Consider the following 22,236-nt stretch of genomic DNA (forward strand, 5'->3'; position numbering starts at 1 on the left):
TGTCGAGCAGACGGAGTTCAAAATCTCCTCGACAGGCACTGCCTATGAGCAATGCGACCAAAGATGACGACATTGACTGCGAAAGCGAGATCGGCGATCTTTCCGTCGCTCACGGATGTCTTTCTGCGGAGCGAATTAGGATTGGAGAAAGTGCTGACCACTCCCGTTGATAGGACCGGTAAGGACCATTTGATTTAGATGGGAAATCTTCCTTTAGGACCCCTCCTTTTACTTTTGCAAATTCCTGAGGTCCGAAAGCTGGGTGTAGAGCTTACTCACTTTTACTGGCGAAAGCATCTGATCAAACACAATTCCCCAGATCCAAATATTGGCGTCGTGACACCCTAGATGGTAGAAATATTACCAGGAATAGTGTCTATAATCATTCTTGACGTTCCAGTCGCATCTATCCTGGTTTGCATCGAACACATGGCAGACATCCATTCAGAGTCAATGTGGCCATTCTGTTCCGTCAGAACCAGACCTTGGAAGTCCTTGATAAGTGAGGACCCTTGCAGATACGTCATGACGACGGCAGTACTCTTCGGACTCCTAGGTATTGTCCTATGAGGTCTGAACAAGACCCAAAATAAAGAGAGCAACATGACGCCTAAGATTGCTTGGCTAAGGTATACCGATGTCGTAAAGCCCCTGTATGATGTTGCGCTACTGTATGGAACAGCGGCGAGCGTGACAGTTACAACCTCTGCTAGTAGCGCGTTGAGTGACAAGCAGGCTAAGAAGTAGTGCCTTCGGTATAAATTCGCTCCCAGGGCTGTCAAAGGGATGCTGCTGGTGTTGATAAAGATGGAATCTTTGGCGGGTGTCGGTCCTCTCATTAAACGTTGATGTGGTTCCTCCAAGCGAGCCTCTGTAAAATTGTTAGTTAGAGAACAAAATGGCCCCCCCATTTTTGAAAGACATGACTTCCTTACCATGTTCGATAGCACTCCAGCCTTGCGAAACGAGTAAACCAATTACCGCCCATAGAAAGCGCAAGCCAGTGCTTTGGCTGTCCATGAATCGCTCAAACCCGCTGTCCATGTCAGACGTCCAGGCATAATATGTAATTATCACCAAAATTCCCGCAAGATATATGAAAAAGGTTGCGGTACAGAGTCTTCTTGCGCAAGGAGTGTTTATCCACCGCTTTCCCGACAGGTTTGCAATTGGATCATCTGTTTGTTGGCCTTCCACAGACGCAACTTCAGATGAGGCTGCAAAAGAGAGACTCTTCTCTCGCGAAAGCATTGAGGAGCCTCGCGGTCTGTCGTCAACAACAAAGCCGAAGCCATCCGAGTCTTTCCAACTGGTGATCTTCCAGTTTGTTCTTGTTAATCGCTCTTTTACAAGATTTGATGCGACGTCCTTATCAATTGTCATAAGAGCCGCCGAAACTGTCGGATGTCCCATCAGAGAAGCTACGGCTGCAATGCTTCTTGGGTCTCTGGGCCCAAGTAATGGGTCCCTACAAAGAACTCAAGGACATGTTCGCTTCTCAGGCCATACCTCAGGACCTACCAAGCGCCGCTCGGGATTACACAGCCACAGCTCAAAAATTATTTTGTCGTTACTCAGGTCCAATCGCGCATGCTCAGGCCTGGAAATGGGAATGTACTTTGGTGAGGGCTCTTGGCATAGCTGGTGTCTTGGCAACCGCACAAATTCGGCGGGAAATTTTCCTGCAACTTGTGACATCGATACCAGAGCCAAGCCTCGCCAATCCGAGTACGACGAGCCTCGTCGCACACATTTCTTCTATTAGCTAGTCCGTTTCAATCTGCCAACGACACATGCTCGATGAAAAAACAGTGGTGCCTAATTCCCAGCTTTGATTTTCTCTACCGAACAGCGACCACAGCATTTCTCTTTGACTCCTTTTTGACTGTCAACCACCGTGGCTGTGCAAACTTCACTGGTACCAAGCCCAAGCCGAGTACGAGATGTCCCTATCGAGCAAAAACCGCGAAATGATGATAACGGCTAAGGCTCGAGCTGAGAGTACTAGTATCAGCCCATCGATAGCCAAGGGTCGAGTCTAGTCTAATTGGACTGACCCCGAGTACGGAGAAATGATGTGTGCGTTAGATGAAACGATCAGGCTGTGTGTCATGCCATGATACATCACACTGGCACACCGATATATCCTAAAAGCCAGACAACGACACCGCAGGAAGTGGATACCAAACACCCAAGCTCGCACTGCCTCTCATCTCATTTCCTCCGCATTGATTGGCTACCAATACGATACCTGGTTTGTTTGGGCCAGCCCATTGGTTTTGTTTGATGGGTTTTGCCCTTGCTGCAACTGGTATGTTCGCACACCTTACTTTCCTTTCCCCCCATCATTGTGTTGCCCTCTGGGGTTCCATGATTGTCAAACAAGGCGCGCAAGGCGTACACGCAACTCAATATTCTTTCTCTACCAACTCGACGATTTGGGAAAACGAAAAATCAACAGACCCAGTTTCAGATTGCGCAATGAAACACGATTCTCCCTTTCAGAAATGTCCTCTCACTGGGACATAGAAAAAGCTCCGGCATCTTTCCAGAAGGGGACTAACGGGCCCCAGCCTCGCGTGGAAAATCCACACGCTGTGATTCGGGGGAAATCCGAATACGTTGATTACCCCATTTGCTTGCTTGCTTCAATAAGATACGTGCACGGCGTCTATCTAAAATGCGGGCAAGAAACACATATGGAGTACGCCTACCCACTCGTGAAGCTTTCTTGGAGTACGGACGAAAGGTGAAGCTTGATCTCTTTCCTTTGTTTTATCTCTTCTGTCCAATCTTATATATAGAACCGTCTCTTTCGCCCACTCCCTTCGAGTTCTTTGCTTGCCTTTTTGTATTCACATCTTCCTATTTGGACGTGACAAAGACAAAGACAGTACACCACAGAAAGCTGTACATCATCCTACACACAAGGAGAGAACGCATCGTATCTTCAGCGTCGTATTTGCAAGCCTGCGACTCGTTTACCCGGAGCTGATACTGGCCAACCACAAACAACTTTCTGCGACGGCTGCTTATAACATAACAATATCGTTATCAATCTTCTGTTGAACCCGGACCTTCTCGGAGGCATCGTCGCTACTTGCTTGTATAAGGAAGAACAAAGTCAACCCCATCACCTATCTGACTCGACTCATCAAGCAACAACAAGAATTTCTCTCACCTCCAAAATGTCCGATTCCAACTCCAACGACGACATCCACCTGTATTTCTACTCGCCCTCGACCGCAGCCGCCGTCGTCTTCTCCGTCCTCTACCTCCTCCTCACCGTCTGGCACGCCTACATCAACTTCATCCACGCGCGCCACCAAGCCATCAAACACAAATACACGATCCCTCTCTTCGTTGCCGCATTGATCTCAACGGCAGGCTGGTCCGTCCGCATTGCCTCGATCAACAACGACTCCTCGATCCCGCTCTATGCCGTCTCCGCCTCGTATATCGTGATCTCGCCCATCTTCGTCTGCGCTACCCTCTATCTGTTACTCACGCGCCTCATCCGCGCATCCCTTCCCGAAACGAACGGACAGCAGATCTTCTTCCGCATCTCTCCGCGCTGGCTAGGTCGGGTGTTCATTACCAGCGACATCTTCTCTTTCTTAACACAGTGCTCGGGCTCCGGCATCGCCAGCTCGGGCAATTGGGAAGGAGACTTGAAGGACGTCGGCACAAATGTGTTGCTCGTCGGTCTCGCATTGCAGCTTGCGACGTTTAGTGTCTTTCTCGTCGTCATGGCACGGTTTGTTGGGCGGATCAGGGCATCCAAGGACGCCGGATTCAATCCTTGTGTCAAGAAAGTGATTCTTGGTGCCTGGATCGCGAGCCTTTTTGTCCAGGTCTGTACTTGTTACTCTTTCCCTTTCTCCATGCCCTGTCTCCTCCTCCTCCCCCTTCTTCTCCTCCCTTTTGAAAATCTGTCGTTTGTGTGGATGATGAAACGGAAACTCACCCGTAAATTTTTCTAGATCCGCTCCATTTATCGCGTAATTGAATTCGCCCTCGGCATTGATGGATACCCTTTCAACCACGAATGGTGCCTGTATGTTCTTGAAGCCGGGCCAATGTTCGTCGCTCTCGCGGTCCTCGCTTGGTATCATCCCGTCAAATGGATGCAGCAGAAATCGAGAGGCGAGTTTGGAATGGAAGATGCCGGGAAAGATGGAAAGAGGGCCAATGCGCAATCTGCAGTTGTGAATAATGCCGTTTAAAGGGATAACGCGCATGTTTTGGATCGTGGGTGCAAATAAGGAGTCGGCCAGCGACACATCTTGTGCCATGGAAACGAAAATTGGTGGAGAAATAGATTTATGAGATTTTGATGCGGTCTTGATGCGATCTACTATCTATCCGTTGACAGGGAGTGCAAAGATGGGTGCCTGGAAAATGGTGAACGGAAATGCAATTCAACACGCAAGGCAACAACTTTTTGAATACATGCTTGAGGACTCTTCAAGAGAGGGAAATCGTGACACATTTCTTTTTTCACCGGAAGATTTCATAATATTTTCAGGGGGGGCGTTTTGGTAAGGTGTTCTTGATTATTTTATTTTTTGGCAGAAACTATTCCACCAGACTGAAGAGTTGAGAACTTGCATACGAAATTCAAACTGGGGGTCATTCTGTTGGGTTTGAGAAATGAATCGCTCTCGGGTTTCCATTGTATTACGTTGCACATTGCATTCTGCTTTCCCTTTCCTTGAACAGTCCAAAAAGGACTCCAAAACAAACATTTTCTTCGTGAGTCATGTCCCATTTTCTTTCCAACCTGGATATCGTCTTTTTCCCTCCCTCTTTTCCAGCTTGTTTCGTCATGATGGAGCCAAGATTGTCGTCTGAGGTGGTATATCTCTGCCTGTCAAATGCAGCTGGAGCACCGGTGGTAGTTGGAGTACATCGCCGTTGATTTCGGCGACTACGGTCTGCACGATACTTTTTGGCCAGTCGAGATGGGCTTTGAATTCGGACGATTCGAGACGCTCGAAGATTCCCTCGGCCCATTCGATGGTGCCGTATAAGACGCGCACGCGCGAGACGTCGGCGCGATTCGGCCATTCATGCGCCGCGAGGGGAACCATGAGCAGTTGAATGCCAACGAAGTAAGCGAGCAGAAGCTGCGAGACCAGATTGTTTGGGTCCAGGAACGTCTTGAAGGCGTCGTGGCACAGCTCATACCACACGCCGTAAACGCCGGTGAATTGGATATAGCCGGACGCCGGGCTGGCCTGGAGCGATACGATCACATCGACGAGAGCCGCGTGGAAGTCGATTTCGGTGTCCCCGGTCAGGTATGGCCTGATGTTCTCCAGTGCCGCGTACGCATCTTCTAACAGGGTCGGGTCGACAGGAGGAAGGTGATGCAAACGCGGCGCCATAAATTTGAAGTGCCAGTCCGGTTGCAGATTGAATGCGGTGGGGGAGTGTTCTTGTCGGATTTTGTCTGTTGTCAAGGCGCAGCCGCGCACCATGGTGATGAAATCAGCCAGGCCGTCGCCCATGTATGATGCTTGGAAGGTGAGCGCGTAGCAAGATGCAAGCATCGCGTCAGATTCTCCATATGCTCGCGCCATTCGACTGAGCGCTTGGTTCAGTCCGGCTATCGCGTGGCCGCGATGGACAAGGGATTCTCTTCGGTAGTCGACCCCTGTGAGTCGGCTGAGGTGCGAGGCTCCCAGTGAGAGGAGCGCGTGCATAAGGTATTCGTGCTGTTCGGCGAATTGGGGGATGTCGTGTACCCAGACATGGTCATTGTCGACGGGTAAATGAGGATATGCGATGGTTAGGAAGTGATGGAAGAATCTCATGTCGAGAATGGAGAATGTGGCGCCGGGGAACGATGGCGAAGTGTGTGGATTCCGCCTTATCAAGGGCAGGTTGGATTTTCGGACGGGTTGCTCGGTGGGATATACACAGTTGATGCCTTTCATGAGACAGCTCCCGCATGCTGGCTTCTGTTCACCGCATTTGATCTTGCGACTCTTACAGCTAAAGCAACCGCCTCGAGATTTCTTATGTGAGCGACGCGTGAGGTTTGGTGCCAGCGTCCGGGTTTTGTGTTGTCGTCGGGTACTGGCCGGAGTGGTGGATTCCGATGAAAAGTCCCATGAGGCCAGTGAAGTGAGGTCGGTTGAGCTGTCGCGAGATACACTGCTGTGGCTATCTAAAGTCATCTTTTAAGTATCTGGTTAATGGATGACGATCAGGTTTGTGTGAATCCCAGGCATGTTTTTGGGCATTGAAATTATTTTGGGGTAGTAGGGTTAAAGGTCATGCCTCACAAGGAACAACTGACTAATTCGAGTCCCAGCGAGTCGGTTTGAGCGAAGAGAAAAAAGATCCACGAGACATGGGTCGGATATGTTCGGCCAAGCGCGAGGCATACACGAGGGGCATACTTTAGTCCCACAGATCCTTTGGTCCTTGGGTGTGGTTTGCCATGAGGAAATTCGACTTGGGATGGAGGAGCTTGAGAAGGGATCGACATGTTGGCAAACGTTTCAGCCTGGAGTCATTGTCGGTCCCAAGCCAGTGAGGGAAAAGGAACACGAGAATGTGACGCAGAGGCGTCCCTTTAATCCAATAGGGACAAATTGGACAGTGGTTCAAACTGTCCAGGGTTACGCCGTTTCCTCGAATGACAGCCAATTATCCTGTGGGGGCCAGAATGGTATTGATGTGGATAAGGCACCCGGTTAACTCTTCCAGCCTCCAGAGCGTTGTCCTTTTTTGAAATAGAGCCGGGGTGTCTGCCAAAAATAGAGGTGCCAACCTGGTAAGGCAATTTGCTCGTATCGTCCGACCTGCTTCATTGAGTATAAAGCGCTTGACAAAGCCATCTGCCATGGCCATGGAGCCAGGCAGAAGCGAGAGAAAGCAGAAGGTCCAGCCGTGTTGGGACGAGTATTTCCGGGGGTTCAGAGCTGAAGTTTTGGGATGGGTCGTCTTATTGTCCCGAACCGCACTAAGTAGGAGTCATGAGGATGTGAAACGATCAAAATCGGTCAATCGGTGATTGATTCATTTAATTGCTCGTCTTCTCAGGTCTCCGTTTCTCTCCGCATCGACCACTGGCCAGAGTTGGTGAGTTGATGAGGGAATTTTGGGGAGCGAGAATTTTTACCGAGGCAGATTGCCCTCCACCACACTAACAAGACAAAGTATCACACAGCGCGAGGCCAGAGTCTATGACGTTGTCATTTGGGTTCACCTCCAGACGTCCAAAAGATCCCAAGCTCCAGAATGCACTCATTGTGTTGATACCAAAGTTGACGTCTTTCATTTTTGTCCCCCCTGTCTCTTTCAGCGTCCCAATAGAATTGTGCATCTAGAATTTCCCATCGCTCCGCGTCCTACGCCATGGACCTGTCCCCTCGAGCTGCCGTGAGACTCCTCCTCCCTCGCCTGCCACTGATTCTGAAAACCGCTCTTTTCAATGCTCTATCTCTGTCTCCGAATTCTTCCAAGCAAAATCTTACCACTGAAGTTGCCGTTGCTTTCCTCCGATCCATCCTTCGTATCCGGAGGCCCGTACTCGTCTTACAACGAGTTTCCACTCGGGATCCTGGAATTCAAGGTCCCATATTGGTTTCGAAGGTTACGATTCCCGCTCCCAATGATGAAAGTGGTCCTCGAGACGCCGTTTGCAGTGCTATCAAAGAGCTGGGAGACGGGTCTGAAACATACACTCTCCCTGATTATGCGGCAGTCGAGGCCGAATGGACTAGCTATGGCCGTGGGATATCCTCCGCTGAACCAAGGCCAGATAGATCGGAGCAAGACCACTACCAAAGACTAATGGAACATACATCGTCGCCCGTCACAATCCTATATTTCCATGGCGGCGCATACTTCTTGATGGATCCGGCCACGGTTCGAGAGCCCATTTCGCGACTGACAAAGATCACCGGAGGCAGGGCTTTTGCCGTCCGATATCGCCTGGCTCCACAGGCTCCTTTTCCTGCCCAACTACTCGACGCCCTGATAGCTTATCTGTCCCTCCTTTCTCCCCCACCAGGGTCATTCCATGAGCCGGTCCCGGCCCAAAATATCGTGCTCGCAGGAGAATCTGCGGGTGCAAACCTTGCCATTGCATTGTTGCAGCTTCTCTTGACATTACAAAGAATGGGCCAGGGCAGGATCAGGTTTCATGGCGTCGATGTTCCCATCCAACTCCCCGCTGGTGTTGCCGGGAATTCTCCCTGGACGGATATCACGCGTTCTCAACCCTCTATTAATAATAACGCACATTTCGACTATCTGGATCCTCCCAGTGCAACGGGTATTTCAAGAGCTGAGCCCATTCCGGACGCGGCGTGGCCAGCGTCTCCTCCACGTGCAGAAATATTCTGTAATGCCTCGATGATGGTGCATCCTCTGGCCTCTCCCCTAGCCGCGCCTCCAGAGCTGTGGAAGGGAATGCCACCTGCTTTCATGTGCTTGGGGAATGAAGGACTGGAAGATGAAATCACTGTCCTCGCTCGTAGGATGCACCAGGGCGGTGGTGTGGTAGATTTTGTGGGATACGAAGGAATGCCACATTGCTTTGCCATGATATTTCCCACTTCTCCTGCGGGTAGGGATTGCTTTGTACGGTGGGCGAAATTTTGCTCTGGGCTAGTCCAAGGCTCCGGACCGACATCCAGCCGGGCGGTCTGGGCAGAGGCATTGTCCAAACCACTACGATTCAAGGAGGTGCCAATGCACCGATTGACAAAGCTGGCCGACCACGAAGTCAATGATGCTATGAACAGAATGCAGAAACATGCTATGGACAGAGAGAAGGAAGCTCTGGAGAAATGGAGTGAACAGCAATCGAAGGCCAAACTATGACGTCGGACGAACGAGAGTGAATATGCTCTCCTTTTTCCTCGGAGCGAGCTCGTGCCTTTTCAGAGCTTCGCCTTGCTAGAAGGCTCGACGCGGGGTCTTGATCCGGTGTCCACCTCTTGGAACCACGGATAGATTGGTGGCCCATCTTGCTCCAGAGTTGCCGAAAATTTCGCCGGTCGTTTCTCGAGGAAGCTCTGTACACCTTCCTGGCAATCACTACAGCCGTTAGGACATAGTCAGCACACATATCCGGGATGCGCGAACATACCGGTTGGCGAACATGTGATAAAGAACAGCACTATCTAAAAGATGGGTCTCTTCGGCTGAAGGCTTGCCTCTCCACATCAACTCTCGATTCATGAATCCGGCGAGCGCACTTGTCTTTTCGACAATGGTTGTGGCTAATTCCAACGCCCTCTTCAGAACGCCAGCTTGATCTTCGATCACTTCTTGAAACAAACTTCCAAAATGTTTCGAATCTCCGCGATATACGTCTCCGGTGGTGAGGAGGTAGAGGGCATTTGAATAGCCAATGAGCCTTGGCAAGAAGAAGGAAGAATTCGATTCCATCGTGATTCCACGGCGGGCAAAGACGAAGCCATACTTGGAAGAAGCGTGGGCAATTCTGATAGCGGCTGAAAGACCCAAGGTCATTCCAAGACCGACGGCTGATCCGTTGAGAGCGACAATGGTCGGTTTTCGACATCGATAGATGCAGAGGTTGAGTCGACCACCACTATCAAGGGAGTGTGAGACCGAGTAGTCGGACAGAGGAGGAAAACACTTGACCTGTCCCGATGATCCACAATCCTCTCTCTGTCTCCACCGCTAGGGAATCCAATGTCCAAATCCGCTCCGGCACAAAATATCTTTCCGGCACCAGTAATGACGACACACTTGACTCTCTCATCCAGGTCAAACATCGGGTAGATCAATTCGAAGTCATGCATCATCTGGAGAGTAAAGGCATTGCCTTGTTGTGGACGATTCAAAGTCACCACTACCACAGGAGTAGCTTCAGGTGCTCCTTCGGGATAATGTGATACTTTGACATCCTTGACCGGCACAGTCTCGTAGGACGTCGGGATCTTGACCTTGATTGGATCGGGAAGCATCTTGAACAGCAATGGGCTCTCTCCTGAAGGAAGCAATACAATCAAAAATAAAAGTGACAAGTCTTGGAGCAGAATATCTTGTCCCCTGCTTCAGCATTTATAGAACATATATTGCGCGAGTTGATGGGTGAGGGGAGGGTGCAGGTATTGGCTGCATATTAGCCTCATGGACCTCGGAAGTTGATTGATTTGTGAACAAGGTCGTAACATAAATCAATAGCAGGCATACACCTATGTGACTGACGAGACCACTGATCTCTGAGGGTATAGACAACCAGGCCGATGAGCCCGTCTCTTGGGGGCGCCTCGAACAACAGCGAGTGGGTCTGGAGCTGTCTAAGCACCAATGGGGCCTAGTTGGGCGAGCGTTGTCCGGTGGATGGCGAGGTACCTCAAATCCCTAGTAAAATGGGGGGTTTTCAGGTACCTTTCCCTCCCTCGCATAGTTGGCTCTTTTTGGCGCTTCTTTTCCCACGTCGTTAAATCTCTTTTGACAGAGCCCTTTGCCCTCTGTTGTCTATGAAGCCTTTCTACCGCCCGTGTAGCCCGCCCTCCTGCCTTCTGACCTCGTTGTCACCTCCGTCGCCTCTGTTGCCTCTGTTGCCCTCCTGCCGCCTCTTGACCTCGCTGCCGACCCCTTCAGGGCCTTCCTGACGCTCTGTGAACCTCTTGTGAGTCCTGAATGAATCCCTGCTCTTTTGCCTGGTTGTATCTCGCAGTGTGAGTGCGCACTCTCTTGCTTCGACCTCCGGCTAGTACTGGAGGTGCTGTAGACGCCGGAATCTCGGTTGGCGAGGCCCAGGAGAGGGCAATCGACGCGGACGGCGTCTTTCAGGAGTGCGAATCGGTAGGCGTTGAGAGAGGAGTGGTTTGAGATGGCGGCGGCGGAGGAGTTGCGGGCACATAGGTGGCTTCAAGGCGAGGAGGGGTCGTTGGTCTTGCGGTCGAGGGTTTTAAGGTCAGATCGATCTAGAAGGTAGACATCTTTTGAGCCTGTTGTCCTCGCTCGTCAGAGAGCTCATTTTGACGTCGATGTCGCTCTTCCTGACGCTCTCGACGCTCTAGAATCTCGTTAGTTGTTAGGGCCTCTTGCGTTCGCGGCACCCAAGGGGGGCTCGCCAGACGTCGCCGACGAAGGAAGTGGACATGAGTGCGACAGTGGGGTTCAAAAAGGTTCAAAATGGCTCTACAACACCAGGAAAGTCTATACAAATCGCGAAGCTCGTAAATGCCAAAGGTATGTAAGTGGCTCAATTTTGATGTTTTGGTACCTCGATTTGTGCGATTTTACTAGGGTTTTGGGGGGGTTCTAGGTACCTAGCCATCCACCGGACAAACGCTCGCCCAACTAGGCCCCATTGGTGCTTAGACAGCTCCAGACCCACTCGCTGTTGTTCTCTTGTCCCCAAGAGAGCCTCGTCGGATAATTCATTAATCCGGGTCCGAGGGCCAGAGTGCCAATTTCCTCCCCTTTGACTCGTTTACAACAGGCCCAGAGAGACCACGAGGTGACTCAAAGACTCTGTACCTGTTGACTGGCAACGATGCCAGCCATATGGGCAAAGCGAGGCGTTTGGCCAATTTGCCGCAACCATTTTTTCCCATTACCACTCTCCCTCTCCTCACATTTCGAAACTGAATCGACAGCAACTTCCCACAAAGTAGGATGTATACTTCTTTGAAGCTTCCCTGGTCCTCTCATCCCTCCGAAGCTGAAACTGCCTACCGTGATGCCGGTCTGGTGAAAACCAAAGGCACGCTCTTTCTCCTACCTCCTTCGACCGACGTTCTACGCGAAACGTTCAACGCGCCTCCACGACCTCAAACTCGTATGTCAGCAGGTGCGGTGGCCCTTTGCAAGCATTTTGAACGTGGTGGAGCGTCTTCTGAACATGGCCGACCACACCCGTTCTGGACTCGGCCGACTGGAAGTAACGAAAATAAGACAGAGATCGCGAGGCAAATACTGGAGGATATGTTGGCGCAGACTGTATGGAGGAATGTCATGCTCCTGCATCATGGGGTAGCCGTTTATGAGATGAGAAATAGCCGGGGGTATGGAATGAGATGGACCCTCGATCTGACGGAGAAGCCAGGAAGTATCGAAAACGAAGAGACGGCCGAGCCCAAGGATGCCAAAGATGACCTAGAGAAGGATTGGGAGATCGCCCACACCACATTTCGAGGATTTTTGGAACCGATTGCTGGCATGGATCACGAACTTTCCACTCAAGACGAGAGTTCAACATCTGCCAATTCGGCCTCATAAAGCATGTGTGCAATGAAGACACCCGACGAATACAAGAGCCCCTAATTCCGGCCGACCGAGTAACGACCAAATAATGCGGTAGTTTGGTCGACTTGTCGACGGGACCAGAATCCGAATTACAGTATGGAGGATGCAGAAATCGGGCCAATGATGCTCAGTAAATTTATTGGCTGATATCGATCTTCATCCTGGTCCGCGTTTTCAACGATAATGGATCGGAATAGCTTTGCAATTTCATTAGGGAGAACCAGGATGATGGATTGGATCCTGCCCCCCTGTCAGATGCAGTAATACAGTTGGCTGATGGAGAAGAGAGTTATATATACACCATGCGTGTGCATGACAGATCTGGTTCTACCGTGCTTCTTCAGCGCTTCCGTGCGTTACCCTCAATAGTCAATTTTACCAAACCACCTCGCTGAGGGTGATCATCGATACCTGATTGCAGGCTCACTTTGTGCCATCCCTTCTCCCACATTTCCCACCCCGCAAGCCACACCGGCTCCACCCCCACGTTGGAGAGATGGCGTCGACGGCTGATGAACCGATGCAACCGTGCACACCACCTCTGTGCACAGGGACACCAAAGCCAGAGAGGTGATTCATGACACTGTTGTTTCATGTGCCCTCCCTCGGCAGTCTCATCGGGTTATTCCCTCAAAAACAGGCCATGGAGTCCCGCTCCGGATCGAGGGTTGGTCCACGTTGTCGACCCATCTTCTACTCTCCAAACAGGCTTTTGTCGCTTTCATCAGCTTCGGTCGTTGAATTTTTTATTTCTTACCACTCGAGTCATGCAATAGAGTTCCCGATTTCAGCACGCGGTGAATCCTGACATGCGGGTCATTGCGGTTATCTGCAGCTCCCAATCACGATTTACAAGGTTCCTGTCGTGTCGTTTGGCGGTCAGAAGCGCCCGTAGCCCATAATGGCTCACGCCTCTTTCACAACCTGGTCTTCGCACCTATCGGTTAAACTATCTCCCAAGAGCTGCTTCAGCTTCATCGATCTAGGTACCTTGTCGACGCCGATATCCTCCTGATATTCATAGATCTACCTTGTTCTAACCTTTGACCAGTTCCCAAGCCAAGCCGCCTCTCCTGTTGTGTGCGCCCAAGCCATGACACGAGGAGACGTGTGCACTCGTTGGCTCGCGGCGGTGTTCCGCTGACAAACAAACACACGGGTCTCATACGAGTCCCTCCCAAGGCAGGAACAATATGGTCTCGATTCAAATCTGATTTGACATCCAGCCCGATTCCTTATTCAGAACTCACCATTGGTGTCCCCGCCGAAACACGTGCTGGGGAACGACGCGTCGCCGTCGCACCACAAAACATCCCACTGCTCTTGAAGAAAGGGTTCTCTCGCGTCCTGGTTGAACGCGGTGCTGGCACCGAAGCCGAATATTCCGATGAGGTTTACGAGCATGTGGGCGCCACCGTGGTGGATCGGCAAACGGTTTGGTCCCAGAGTAATATCCTTCTCAAGGTCCGCCCACCTAACTTGGAGACCGAAATACCTTCGATCCGAGAGGGAGCCGCCATGATTTCCTTTTTACAACCAGCTCAAAACAAGAATCTTGTAGAAGCTCTCGCTTTGCGTCGCGTGACCGCTTTTGCCATGGATATGATTCCGAGAATTTCTCGCGCACAAGCGTTTGATGCCCTGAGTTCGATGGCCAACATTGCCGGATACAAGGCCGTTTTGGAAGCGTCCAATCATTTTGGTCGATTTTTGACTGGTCAAGTGACCGCTGCTGGAAAGATTCCTCCCGCCAAAGTTCTCGTCATCGGCGCTGGCGTTGCCGGACTAAGCGCCATTACCACGGCACGCCGCTTGGGCGCTATCGTACGAGGCTTTGACACGCGATCAGCGGCGCGAGAACAAGTTCAGTCTCTAGGAGCCGATTTCCTCGAAGTCAGCGTCAAAGAAGACGGTTCCGGAGCAGGCGGCTACAGCAAAGAAATGTCGCCGGAATTCATCGAGGCGGAAATGAAATTGTTCATGGAACAGTGCAAAGAGGTTGATATTGTCATCACCACCGCCCAGATTCCGGGCAAGCCTTCTCCCAAACTGATCACGGAGAAGATGGTCAGCGCCATGAAACCAGGCTCCGTCATTGTCGACCTTGCGGCTGAAGGTGGGGGGAATTGCGAAGTCACTGCCCCGGGCAAAGTCATCGTCCACCGCCACGTGACGGTCATTGGATACACCGATTTTCCATCTCGACTTCCCACACAGTCGACAAGCCTGTACTCCAACAACATCACCAAGTTTCTCCTGTCGATGGCTCCGAAGGATAACTCGTTCGGCGTCGATATGGAAGATGAGGTCGTCCGCGGTGCGGTCGTCACTCACAACGGCGAGGTCATTCCTCCGGCACCACGCCCACTTCCTCCTCCAGCGCCCACTCAGCACCACCACGAGGAAACCAAGCCCATTGAGCTGACACCCTGGGAAAAACAAACCAGACACGTCGCAGCCGTGACTGGAGGAATGGGTGCCGCACTGGCCCTCGGGAAATTCACAAGTCCTCTCTTTATGAGCAGTGCGTTCACGGCAGGTTTAGCAGGCTTGATTGGCTACCGATCTGTCTGGGGTGTGATACCGGCTCTGCATTCACCTCTGATGAGTGTCACGAATGCCATATCTGGAATTGTCGGTGTGGGTGGATTTTTCATCATGGGCGGCGGATACCTTCCTGAAACACTCCCTCAAGTTCTGGGCGCATTGTCAGTTCTCCTGGCCTTTGTGAACGTATCAGGAGGATTCGTCATTACAAAACGAATGCTCGATATGTTCAAGCGGCCCACCGATCCCCCAGAATATCCATGGCTCTATGCCATCCCCGGAGTTCTATTCGGTGCTGGCTTTGTTGCAGCTGCGAGCACGGGTATGGGTGGGCTCGTTCAGGCAGGCTATCTAGTTAGTAGTATACTGTGTATTGGTAAGTTGGATTTGCTCATTTTACTCCACGCCCAGCACTAAAATGTATTCCAGGATCGATTCAAGGTCTAGCATCTCAAGCGACCGCCAGAACCGGAAATCTTCTGGGCATCCTCGGTGTTCTGTCAGGCATCCTGGCCTCCCTTGCCGCAGTTGGTTTCTCTCCGGAAGTACTGACGCAGTTCGGAAGTATCGCTGCAATTGGTGGTATTGTTGGTACGTCCGGTGTCCCTGTTAACTTGGTCCTGGTCTATCTCTCTGACTATCCATTTTTGAGGTGCTTTGATTGGAAGACGAATCACACCCACCGAATTGCCTCAGACGGTCGCAGCCTTACACTCGGTCGTTGGCCTGGCCGCCGTCCTCACCAGTATTGGAAGCGTCCTAGCTCATGTCTCTGAGATTTCCACTTTGCACATGGTCACCGCCTACCTGGGCGTACTCATCGGTACCATAGACCCCATCTCTCTCTCTCTCTCTATATACATCTGTTGGACTAACCACAATTACAGGCGGTATAACATTCACCGGTTCAATCGTCGCCTTCCTCAAACTCGCGGGGAGAATGTCCTCGCGCCCAACAATACTCCCTGGCCGACATTTGGTCAACTCGTCCCTCCTCGCCGCCAATGCCGGTACAATGGGTGCCTTTGTCACCCTGGCGCCCGGAGCCCCTGGAATCGCGGCCGCGTGTCTTTCCGCCAACACTGCATTGAGTTTCATCAAGGGCTATACGACCACAGCAGCCATTGGGGGTGCTGATATGCGTATGTTGCTCCCGTTACCATTCAGTGGCCAATGCAGGATCAATCCACTCGACTGACGCGCATATAGCTGTCGTTATCACGGTGCTGAACGCCTACTCTGGCTTCGCCCTCGTCGCAGAGGGATTCATGCTCGACAACCCGTTACTACTAACCGTTGGATCACTAATCGGTGTCAGCGGTTCGATCTTGTCGTATATCATGGTTCGTCGGGTCTCATTTCTCTCTGCTACCAATTTTTCTCGTCTCTTTTCTTGGAAAATTGCAGAAGAGAAGCTAATGTGCGATCTTTTCCCAGTGCGTGGCAATGAACCGCTCCCTAACTAACGTTCTATTCGGCGGCATCGCCCCCATCGCCCAAACAAACCAAGAAATCAAAGGCCAAGTAACGAAGACCACTGTCGAAGAAACCGTCGAAGCTCTGGCCAGCGCAGAGAGTGTGATTATTGTCCGTCCCTCTACCATTCTCCTCTTTTTTGGTCTATGCTAATTTTATTCTAGGTGGTCGGCTACGGCATGGCTGTCGCCAAAGCACAATACGCAATCGCCGAAATGACGGCCCTGCTGCGCTCCAAAGGCGTCAACGTCCGTTTCGCCATCCACCCGGTCGCCGGCCGCATGCCGGGCCAGTGTAACGTGCTACTGGCCGAGGCGTCGGTACCGTACGATATTGTGCTCGAGATGGATGAAATCAACGACGACTTCCCCGAGACGGATCTCACGCTGGTCATCGGTGCGAATGATACGGTGAATCCGATTGCGTTGGAGCCGGGCAGTCCGATTGCCGGAATGCCCGTGTTGCATGCGTGGAAGAGTAAGGGCGTTATTGTCATGAAGAGAGGGATGAGTAGTGGATACGGTAAGTTAAATACTCGCTTTCCTATCTCCTCTTTTGTGTCCTCTTACCACCTTAATCTCGTTGTATCCCCCTCGTATCGTCATATGCCTTCCCGCTCGATTCCGTCTGGCTGCTGATTTATGGAAAATGTTCAGCCGACGTCCCGAACCCAATGTTCTACATGCCCGGTACGAAGATGTTGTTTGGTGATGCCAAGCAGACGTGCGATGCACTAAAGGCCGCGCTTGAGACGAGGTATAAAGCGCAATTCCACGTGTGATGCACATCTCTCGAGAGAAGAAGAATCGCAGACAGACCGATGCAAATGTGTATCAGTGGAATGGAAGATATTTCCTGGCTGCGATGAGGGCGAGAAGACTGGAGTGTGTTAAGTGGAATGGATATGAGATGATGAAGAAAGTGAGGATGATATGAGTATGGTTAGATAGAGTTTTCACATATACAATTACATATACTGTCATAACAGATTGATTCAGTACTGGATATATTCTATGTCTAGATGCAGGAATAGGCCGTTCAAGCAAAGACGCCGGATCAGACCCTGAGTGACTGCCTATTGAATCGGGTAACAAATGGCCAGGTTGACTGAGTGCTCCCCCCTCTTTTTTAAGTCCGTCATACTCGTGAATATTCGTCCAACGTGCGAGACCGAAATCGAAATCAAAATCGAAGGCTGCTCTCAACAAAATCAATATGCTGAATGTGTCGACCTGGACGACAACAGGCGATCGTAGTTCAGATACGTCGTTACATATCTTTCTGCGGAGGAAGCTGAATCGAGTTGACCAATCAACCCACAGTGGATTGCGACCTCATTCAGATGTCTGGGAAACATCCACCATGACTCCATCCAAACGTCTTCCCATACTAGGCGGGACAAACGCATAGCCGGCTTTCACTATATTATTCGGCATCATGACAGTGATGGTTCCGCCATCGATCAAGCCCATCTTCTTCGCAACCCTCTGGCTCCGAATGTTGGTGTCGAAGGTGCCAACCCAAATATTCTCCACGCCCATCTCTTCATTCCACCATTGGACAGCGGCTTTGCCTGCTTCGGTTGCAAAGCCGTGTCCTGCGTACTCCTCGAAGATGGCATAGCCGATGTCCGGGTACGGCAGGGGCCGACGATGGAAGAGACTGGTCACTCCGATGAAGGTATTGGTAGAACGGAGGTAGATGAGATGGACCGGATGAGAGGGGAGAGGCTTCGCATCGCTCTCGGAGCTTTTGGAATGAAGTCCAAATTTTCGGCATCGCACGTCCAGGTCCTCACGGGTATGCACACCTACATCGCCCACGGCTTTGCGCATGTATTGAGAATTGTACACTTTAAGGACAGCGTCGTAGTCGGAAGGTCGCGAAGGGTCAAATGCTCTGAGGGTTAGTCTTTCGGTGTGGATGGGTGGGAATTGCCTGTCTATCGCAGACATGTTGCCTGAAGGTTACGCGTAGACTCGATTGCAAGAGCTGATACCAACAATAGCTTGATCAGCTTTATATGTAGTTATGTGGTATTATTTCCACGCAGAATCCACCGTGGGAGGAGTATAGCGGGAGATTCCTGGTAATACTTTGGCGTTACCATTTTGAAGTGGTGCTGAATCCTTCTCATCTTTGTGACTGAAGAATGGGCCTAAATCTTGGCCTTGTGTGAAGAGGTAGAGTATAGGCAAGCCCACATTGGGTATGTTCCGCCGGTATGTGACATCTGAGATGGCGTAGCAGACTTGAACCTTGGACGAGGAAGGATTCGTTCGACTATCGTCAAATGGTAGCCAGGAGAGCACAAGGTGGCAACGTTCCTTTTGGTTCAACCACGCAATGAAGGGGGCTGACTTGCGGACGATAAGATAAATCCTCGTCACGTGGTCTGGCCTGATTCCCATGTTTCTCCTTCTTTCTGCTGAGTCATAGTTTTCAGGCATCTCCAGGTCCGTCAAGAACAAATCTGTTGGGGTGGCCTGAAACTTTAGGACTCCCGGAATGGTCAGGCAAGGAAGATGTCCACCGTCAAGGTCCTCCTTCCATCCGAATCTTCCTTCACATTCAATGCCGGCTGGACCACCGTATCCCTTCCCTGGATATACCGATCGAGAGCGCCAGCAACATATCTTTTCGCCCATCTTTGACTCTGGCACAGAAACCAATCGTCCTGATTGTCATCCCCATAACCCACGAACAGATCCATCCGGAGATGTTTCACCCACTTCCAATCCCGTTCATTCAGAGTTTTGAAGAAATTATCCAAGCATAAACTGTTGCACAGCACAAAGACTCGGTCTATCTCCGCTTTTTGCACGATCGGCTGGACTTCATCGAAGATTTGACGACTAACTCGCAGAATTCGATTGTCGCAATGCTGGTATGTCGAGACGTCGTGACAGCAGATTCCCAGAGGGGGGGACTGACACGGGACGCCCTTCCGGGCACAGTCGCAAGGGTATTCCAGTGTCGGTTGGACTATGTAGGCCCAGATCTGAAGGCGGACTTCGAGAGGTAGGGAGAGAAACGGCATCTTGAATTTGAGTGGGGTTCACCATATATGGGTTACGGTCATCAGAACTCGGAGCGAGTCGCCGCTGTACATGGGATGTGGAGATTAAAAGATGGTTTAAGCGGGTCAGGCCAGCTGAGCCGCAACACGAAAGTCCGGTTTCCAACGTTGGATGAATACGACCGTCGTAGTAGATTGATAGGGTGGACAAGGCTCCAAGCTCGCAGCTGGCTGGCCAAACGACTAGTATATGTATAATATTGTCACTGGCTTGCGATACCGGGCTGAGCCGAGCAGCCCTCCCTGATTGGACTCTGGCGTGAACACGATTGCCGAATTCGGCTCAAATCGTGGCGGATGCAGCGGTTTCATGTGCGCTGACAGGATACACCGCTCATTTTTACTTTCGGGTATCTGGTCCTTGCCTTTTCAAGACATTTTTTGGCCAGGACCCCTCGACAGAGATTCGCACGCAAAGGTGACATCCCGGTTCAAGTCCGGTAAGAATTGCTGCCTTATGCCTTGCCACAGAACCACATACAGCGTTCAATTAATACGTAGGCTTGAGTCTAAGCTTACATCTCGAGAGCTGTCACAAGTCGTCTCGCAGCGTCCTTGAGCTCCGAAAGCGTATTGCAGGCCGCAAAAACAAAGCGATCATGCCTCAAAATCAAAAATTTCTTACCCTGGACCTCCTTTCGAATTCGCCGCTCGTCATAGCCGATTGGTGGTGGTCGGTTCTTGCACAGAACCGGGTCCGCCGCAAATTCTTCCGCCGTCGCTATACGAGCAGCCTTATTCCGATGAGCCAGCAGAGAGGAGGTTTTGGAAGATTGAACCAACACCGTGGCTTCGTCAGACCGTAGGAGATTGTGTGAAATCGCATCGATGTCTTTCAGACCGTCCGTGAAAGCGCCAATGTCGTCCAAACTGTCCGGCAAAATCAAAAGTTGGAAGAGACCCGTCTTGTCCACCGAGAAAATGAGATCGTCCGTGAAGGAGACACGGTTCGTCTTGAACGTATACGCATACACTTGTGGTAGAAGCAAGCCACCTCCCATTTCTGGAACAAATGGCATCCCTTTGCTGTGTCGATATCTCGTCATACCTTCGGCGCGAGCTCCTTTTTGAATTTCTCGTCTCCAGCTCGGAATGAGTTGGATCGCCCACATGTACCAGTCTCGAATAAAGACTTTGATCGGGTCAGATTCCGTCACATACTCCCCATTTGTGATCGTGGCAGCCAGGGATCTTTCCAGTTGTTGTTTGCGCTCCATATACCAAGCTGTGAGTATGTTTTCGTGATTCAAAATGGGGTTGCGATGTAACAGCGCCAAGCGCCATGCCAGTGCGGATGCATCTCGAAAGCCTGACGCAATTCCTTGGCCGCCTATATGCAACATTAGACTCTTTCATGCATCTCATGAAATATGTTCGCACGTACCAAACGGAGGAAAGACATGAGCCGCATCACCGGCCAGAACGACTCTTCCCAACGCCCATTTGTTGCAACTTCGGGCCACAAATGAGAAAGGACGGGACCGGAGTGTCTTGATGCAATCTTCAGGATATCTCACGGGATAATCGACCCCATACCGGCTTCCCGGATGCGTCAGATACGGATAGATAATTTTGCGCGTCTCCTCTGGAGTGGCCATTTTATGGCCATCTTCATCCTTTTGTACGACGAACTCAAATCTCCACAACCGATCGGAAGGAAGACCAAAGCGCCCACACACTGAGGGTCTTTTGGGGTTGCACAGAAACCGGAACTCTTTGGGGAAGAATAGATCGTATACATCCTGCGGCGTGTACCCGAGTCGCCAGAGAGGAAAGTTTGGGTGGGTTTTTTCGGTCGGCAATGAAATGTGCCAATTCAATGCCACCCATGTTTCCTCGTAGGTCGACCTGATGGCTGCTCAGCACAATGAGATCTCCAAATGATGATGGTGGGGACACTCACTCTTTACACCGTTCCATGACGATGCCCTTGGGTTCAAGATATCTTTTCCGAACATAACCCGTCTTCCCATCCGCTCCAACCAGAAACGGGGCCTTCAGTCTCTTGGTTTCTCCTCGGGAATTGGTGTATTCCACATAGGCCATGTCGCAATCCTCACTCACTCCTGTTACCGTGCACTCGGTGCGAATTTCGGACAGGGGCGTTTTCTCAATTTGATCTCGGATGGCCTTTTCCATCGCTGGCTGTTTGTGACAAATGAAACCAACGTGCCCCGTGCCTCCTTCGGTGGTTTTGTAGTGCATGGCAACCATCGGCTTTTTGTACAAATCTGACCCCGTTCCGGTGACAAAATTGAATATCTCCATGCCTTGGGTCCTGAATCAGCAATCGGGAGTGGATGGAGAGGGGACCATACTCACATGAACCGATTTGAGTGTATATCTTATCATAGATTCCAATGGATTGAAGTATTCTAATGCCATCTTCGTCCAATGCAATCCCTCTCGGGTCGGTGGTAATATCTTTCTCTTTTTCCAGCACGATGTTTGGCACCTTCAATGCCCCCAATAGTGCCGAAAGCACCACGCCTGTCGGACCACCACCACATATTATGACGCCCGTTTCTTCAACCGGGGATGGATTTGTTTGGGCCATGGGGGACGAGTATAGAGAATCCAGATCGACGAGTGTATCGAAGCTGAATGTTCCCTATGCCATGTCCATGGCGGGAGGCGAGATCAATATAATTCCCGTGCCTCTGGGTCTAGACAATTCAATCTTGGCCCACGGCTCAAGGGCATGCCGTGCTGTCGCCGACAACCCCGGGATTTTTTGGATTCGACTGGATAACACTGAAGTCTTCCTTCTGAGGATCTCGATGTGGGACGTCCCACATATTGGACGTCCCACATTTGAAAGACCTCGATCACCATATGGCTCGCCTCGCAAGGAGAATTTCAACACGGGAGAATCGTTT

General features: G+C 51.1%; 10 protein-coding genes across 10 annotated transcripts; 4 read left to right on the plus strand and 6 right to left on the minus strand.

Moving 5' to 3' along the window:
- Positions 1-344: 344 nt before the first annotated feature.
- Z518_06651 (uncharacterized protein) lies at positions 345-1,044 on the minus strand (the record flags this gene model as incomplete). The annotated part of the gene is made up of 2 exons (XM_013414783.1): positions 345-871; positions 936-1,044. The coding sequence occupies 2 exons, from the start codon at positions 1,042-1,044 to the stop codon at positions 345-347; spliced, it is 636 nt and encodes a 211-aa protein (XP_013270237.1).
- A 2,144-nt stretch (positions 1,045-3,188) lies between these two features.
- Z518_06652 (uncharacterized protein) lies at positions 3,189-4,226 on the plus strand (the record flags this gene model as incomplete). The annotated part of the gene is made up of 2 exons (XM_013414784.1): positions 3,189-3,854; positions 3,984-4,226. The coding sequence occupies 2 exons, from the start codon at positions 3,189-3,191 to the stop codon at positions 4,224-4,226; spliced, it is 909 nt and encodes a 302-aa protein (XP_013270238.1).
- Positions 4,227-4,826: 600 nt separating this feature from the next.
- On the minus strand, positions 4,827-6,185 carry Z518_06653 (uncharacterized protein; the record flags this gene model as incomplete). Its single annotated transcript, XM_013414785.1, has 1 exon — positions 4,827-6,185. One exon carries the CDS (start codon positions 6,183-6,185, stop codon positions 4,827-4,829), a length of 1,359 nt encoding a protein of 452 aa, XP_013270239.1.
- A 1,186-nt stretch (positions 6,186-7,371) lies between these two features.
- Positions 7,372-8,844, plus strand: Z518_06654 (uncharacterized protein; the record flags this gene model as incomplete). Its single annotated transcript, XM_013414786.1, has 1 exon — positions 7,372-8,844. One exon carries the CDS (start codon positions 7,372-7,374, stop codon positions 8,842-8,844), a length of 1,473 nt encoding a protein of 490 aa, XP_013270240.1.
- A 59-nt stretch (positions 8,845-8,903) lies between these two features.
- On the minus strand, positions 8,904-9,959 carry Z518_06655 (uncharacterized protein; the record flags this gene model as incomplete). The annotated part of the gene is made up of 3 exons (XM_013414787.1): positions 8,904-9,060; positions 9,113-9,580; positions 9,634-9,959. 3 exons carry the CDS (start codon positions 9,957-9,959, stop codon positions 8,904-8,906), a joined length of 951 nt encoding a protein of 316 aa, XP_013270241.1.
- A 1,666-nt stretch (positions 9,960-11,625) lies between these two features.
- On the plus strand, positions 11,626-12,228 carry Z518_06656 (uncharacterized protein; the record flags this gene model as incomplete). Its single annotated transcript, XM_013414788.1, has 1 exon — positions 11,626-12,228. One exon carries the CDS (start codon positions 11,626-11,628, stop codon positions 12,226-12,228), a length of 603 nt encoding a protein of 200 aa, XP_013270242.1.
- A 928-nt stretch (positions 12,229-13,156) lies between these two features.
- On the plus strand, positions 13,157-17,059 carry Z518_06657 (NAD(P)(+) transhydrogenase (AB-specific), alpha subunit; the record flags this gene model as incomplete). Its single annotated transcript, XM_013414789.1, has 9 exons — positions 13,157-13,241; positions 13,307-15,178; positions 15,232-15,393; positions 15,455-15,625; positions 15,690-15,944; positions 16,012-16,145; positions 16,240-16,389; positions 16,443-16,800; positions 16,935-17,059. The coding sequence occupies 9 exons, from the start codon at positions 13,157-13,159 to the stop codon at positions 17,057-17,059; spliced, it is 3,312 nt and encodes a 1,103-aa protein (XP_013270243.1).
- A 553-nt stretch (positions 17,060-17,612) lies between these two features.
- On the minus strand, positions 17,613-18,233 carry Z518_06658 (uncharacterized protein; the record flags this gene model as incomplete). Its single annotated transcript, XM_013414790.1, has 1 exon — positions 17,613-18,233. The coding sequence occupies one exon, from the start codon at positions 18,231-18,233 to the stop codon at positions 17,613-17,615; it is 621 nt and encodes a 206-aa protein (XP_013270244.1).
- Positions 18,234-18,317: 84 nt separating this feature from the next.
- On the minus strand, positions 18,318-19,318 carry Z518_06659 (uncharacterized protein; the record flags this gene model as incomplete). Its single annotated transcript, XM_013414791.1, has 2 exons — positions 18,318-18,837; positions 18,891-19,318. The coding sequence occupies 2 exons, from the start codon at positions 19,316-19,318 to the stop codon at positions 18,318-18,320; spliced, it is 948 nt and encodes a 315-aa protein (XP_013270245.1).
- A 554-nt stretch (positions 19,319-19,872) lies between these two features.
- Positions 19,873-21,914, minus strand: Z518_06660 (uncharacterized protein; the record flags this gene model as incomplete). The annotated part of the gene is made up of 4 exons (XM_013414792.1): positions 19,873-20,687; positions 20,742-21,205; positions 21,261-21,627; positions 21,680-21,914. 4 exons carry the CDS (start codon positions 21,912-21,914, stop codon positions 19,873-19,875), a joined length of 1,881 nt encoding a protein of 626 aa, XP_013270246.1.
- Between the last annotated feature and the right edge of the window lie 322 nt (positions 21,915-22,236).

This window comes from Rhinocladiella mackenziei (genome assembly GCF_000835555.1).
Source record: "Rhinocladiella mackenziei CBS 650.93 unplaced genomic scaffold supercont1.5, whole genome shotgun sequence".
NCBI lineage: Eukaryota > Fungi > Ascomycota > Eurotiomycetes > Chaetothyriales > Herpotrichiellaceae > Rhinocladiella > Rhinocladiella mackenziei.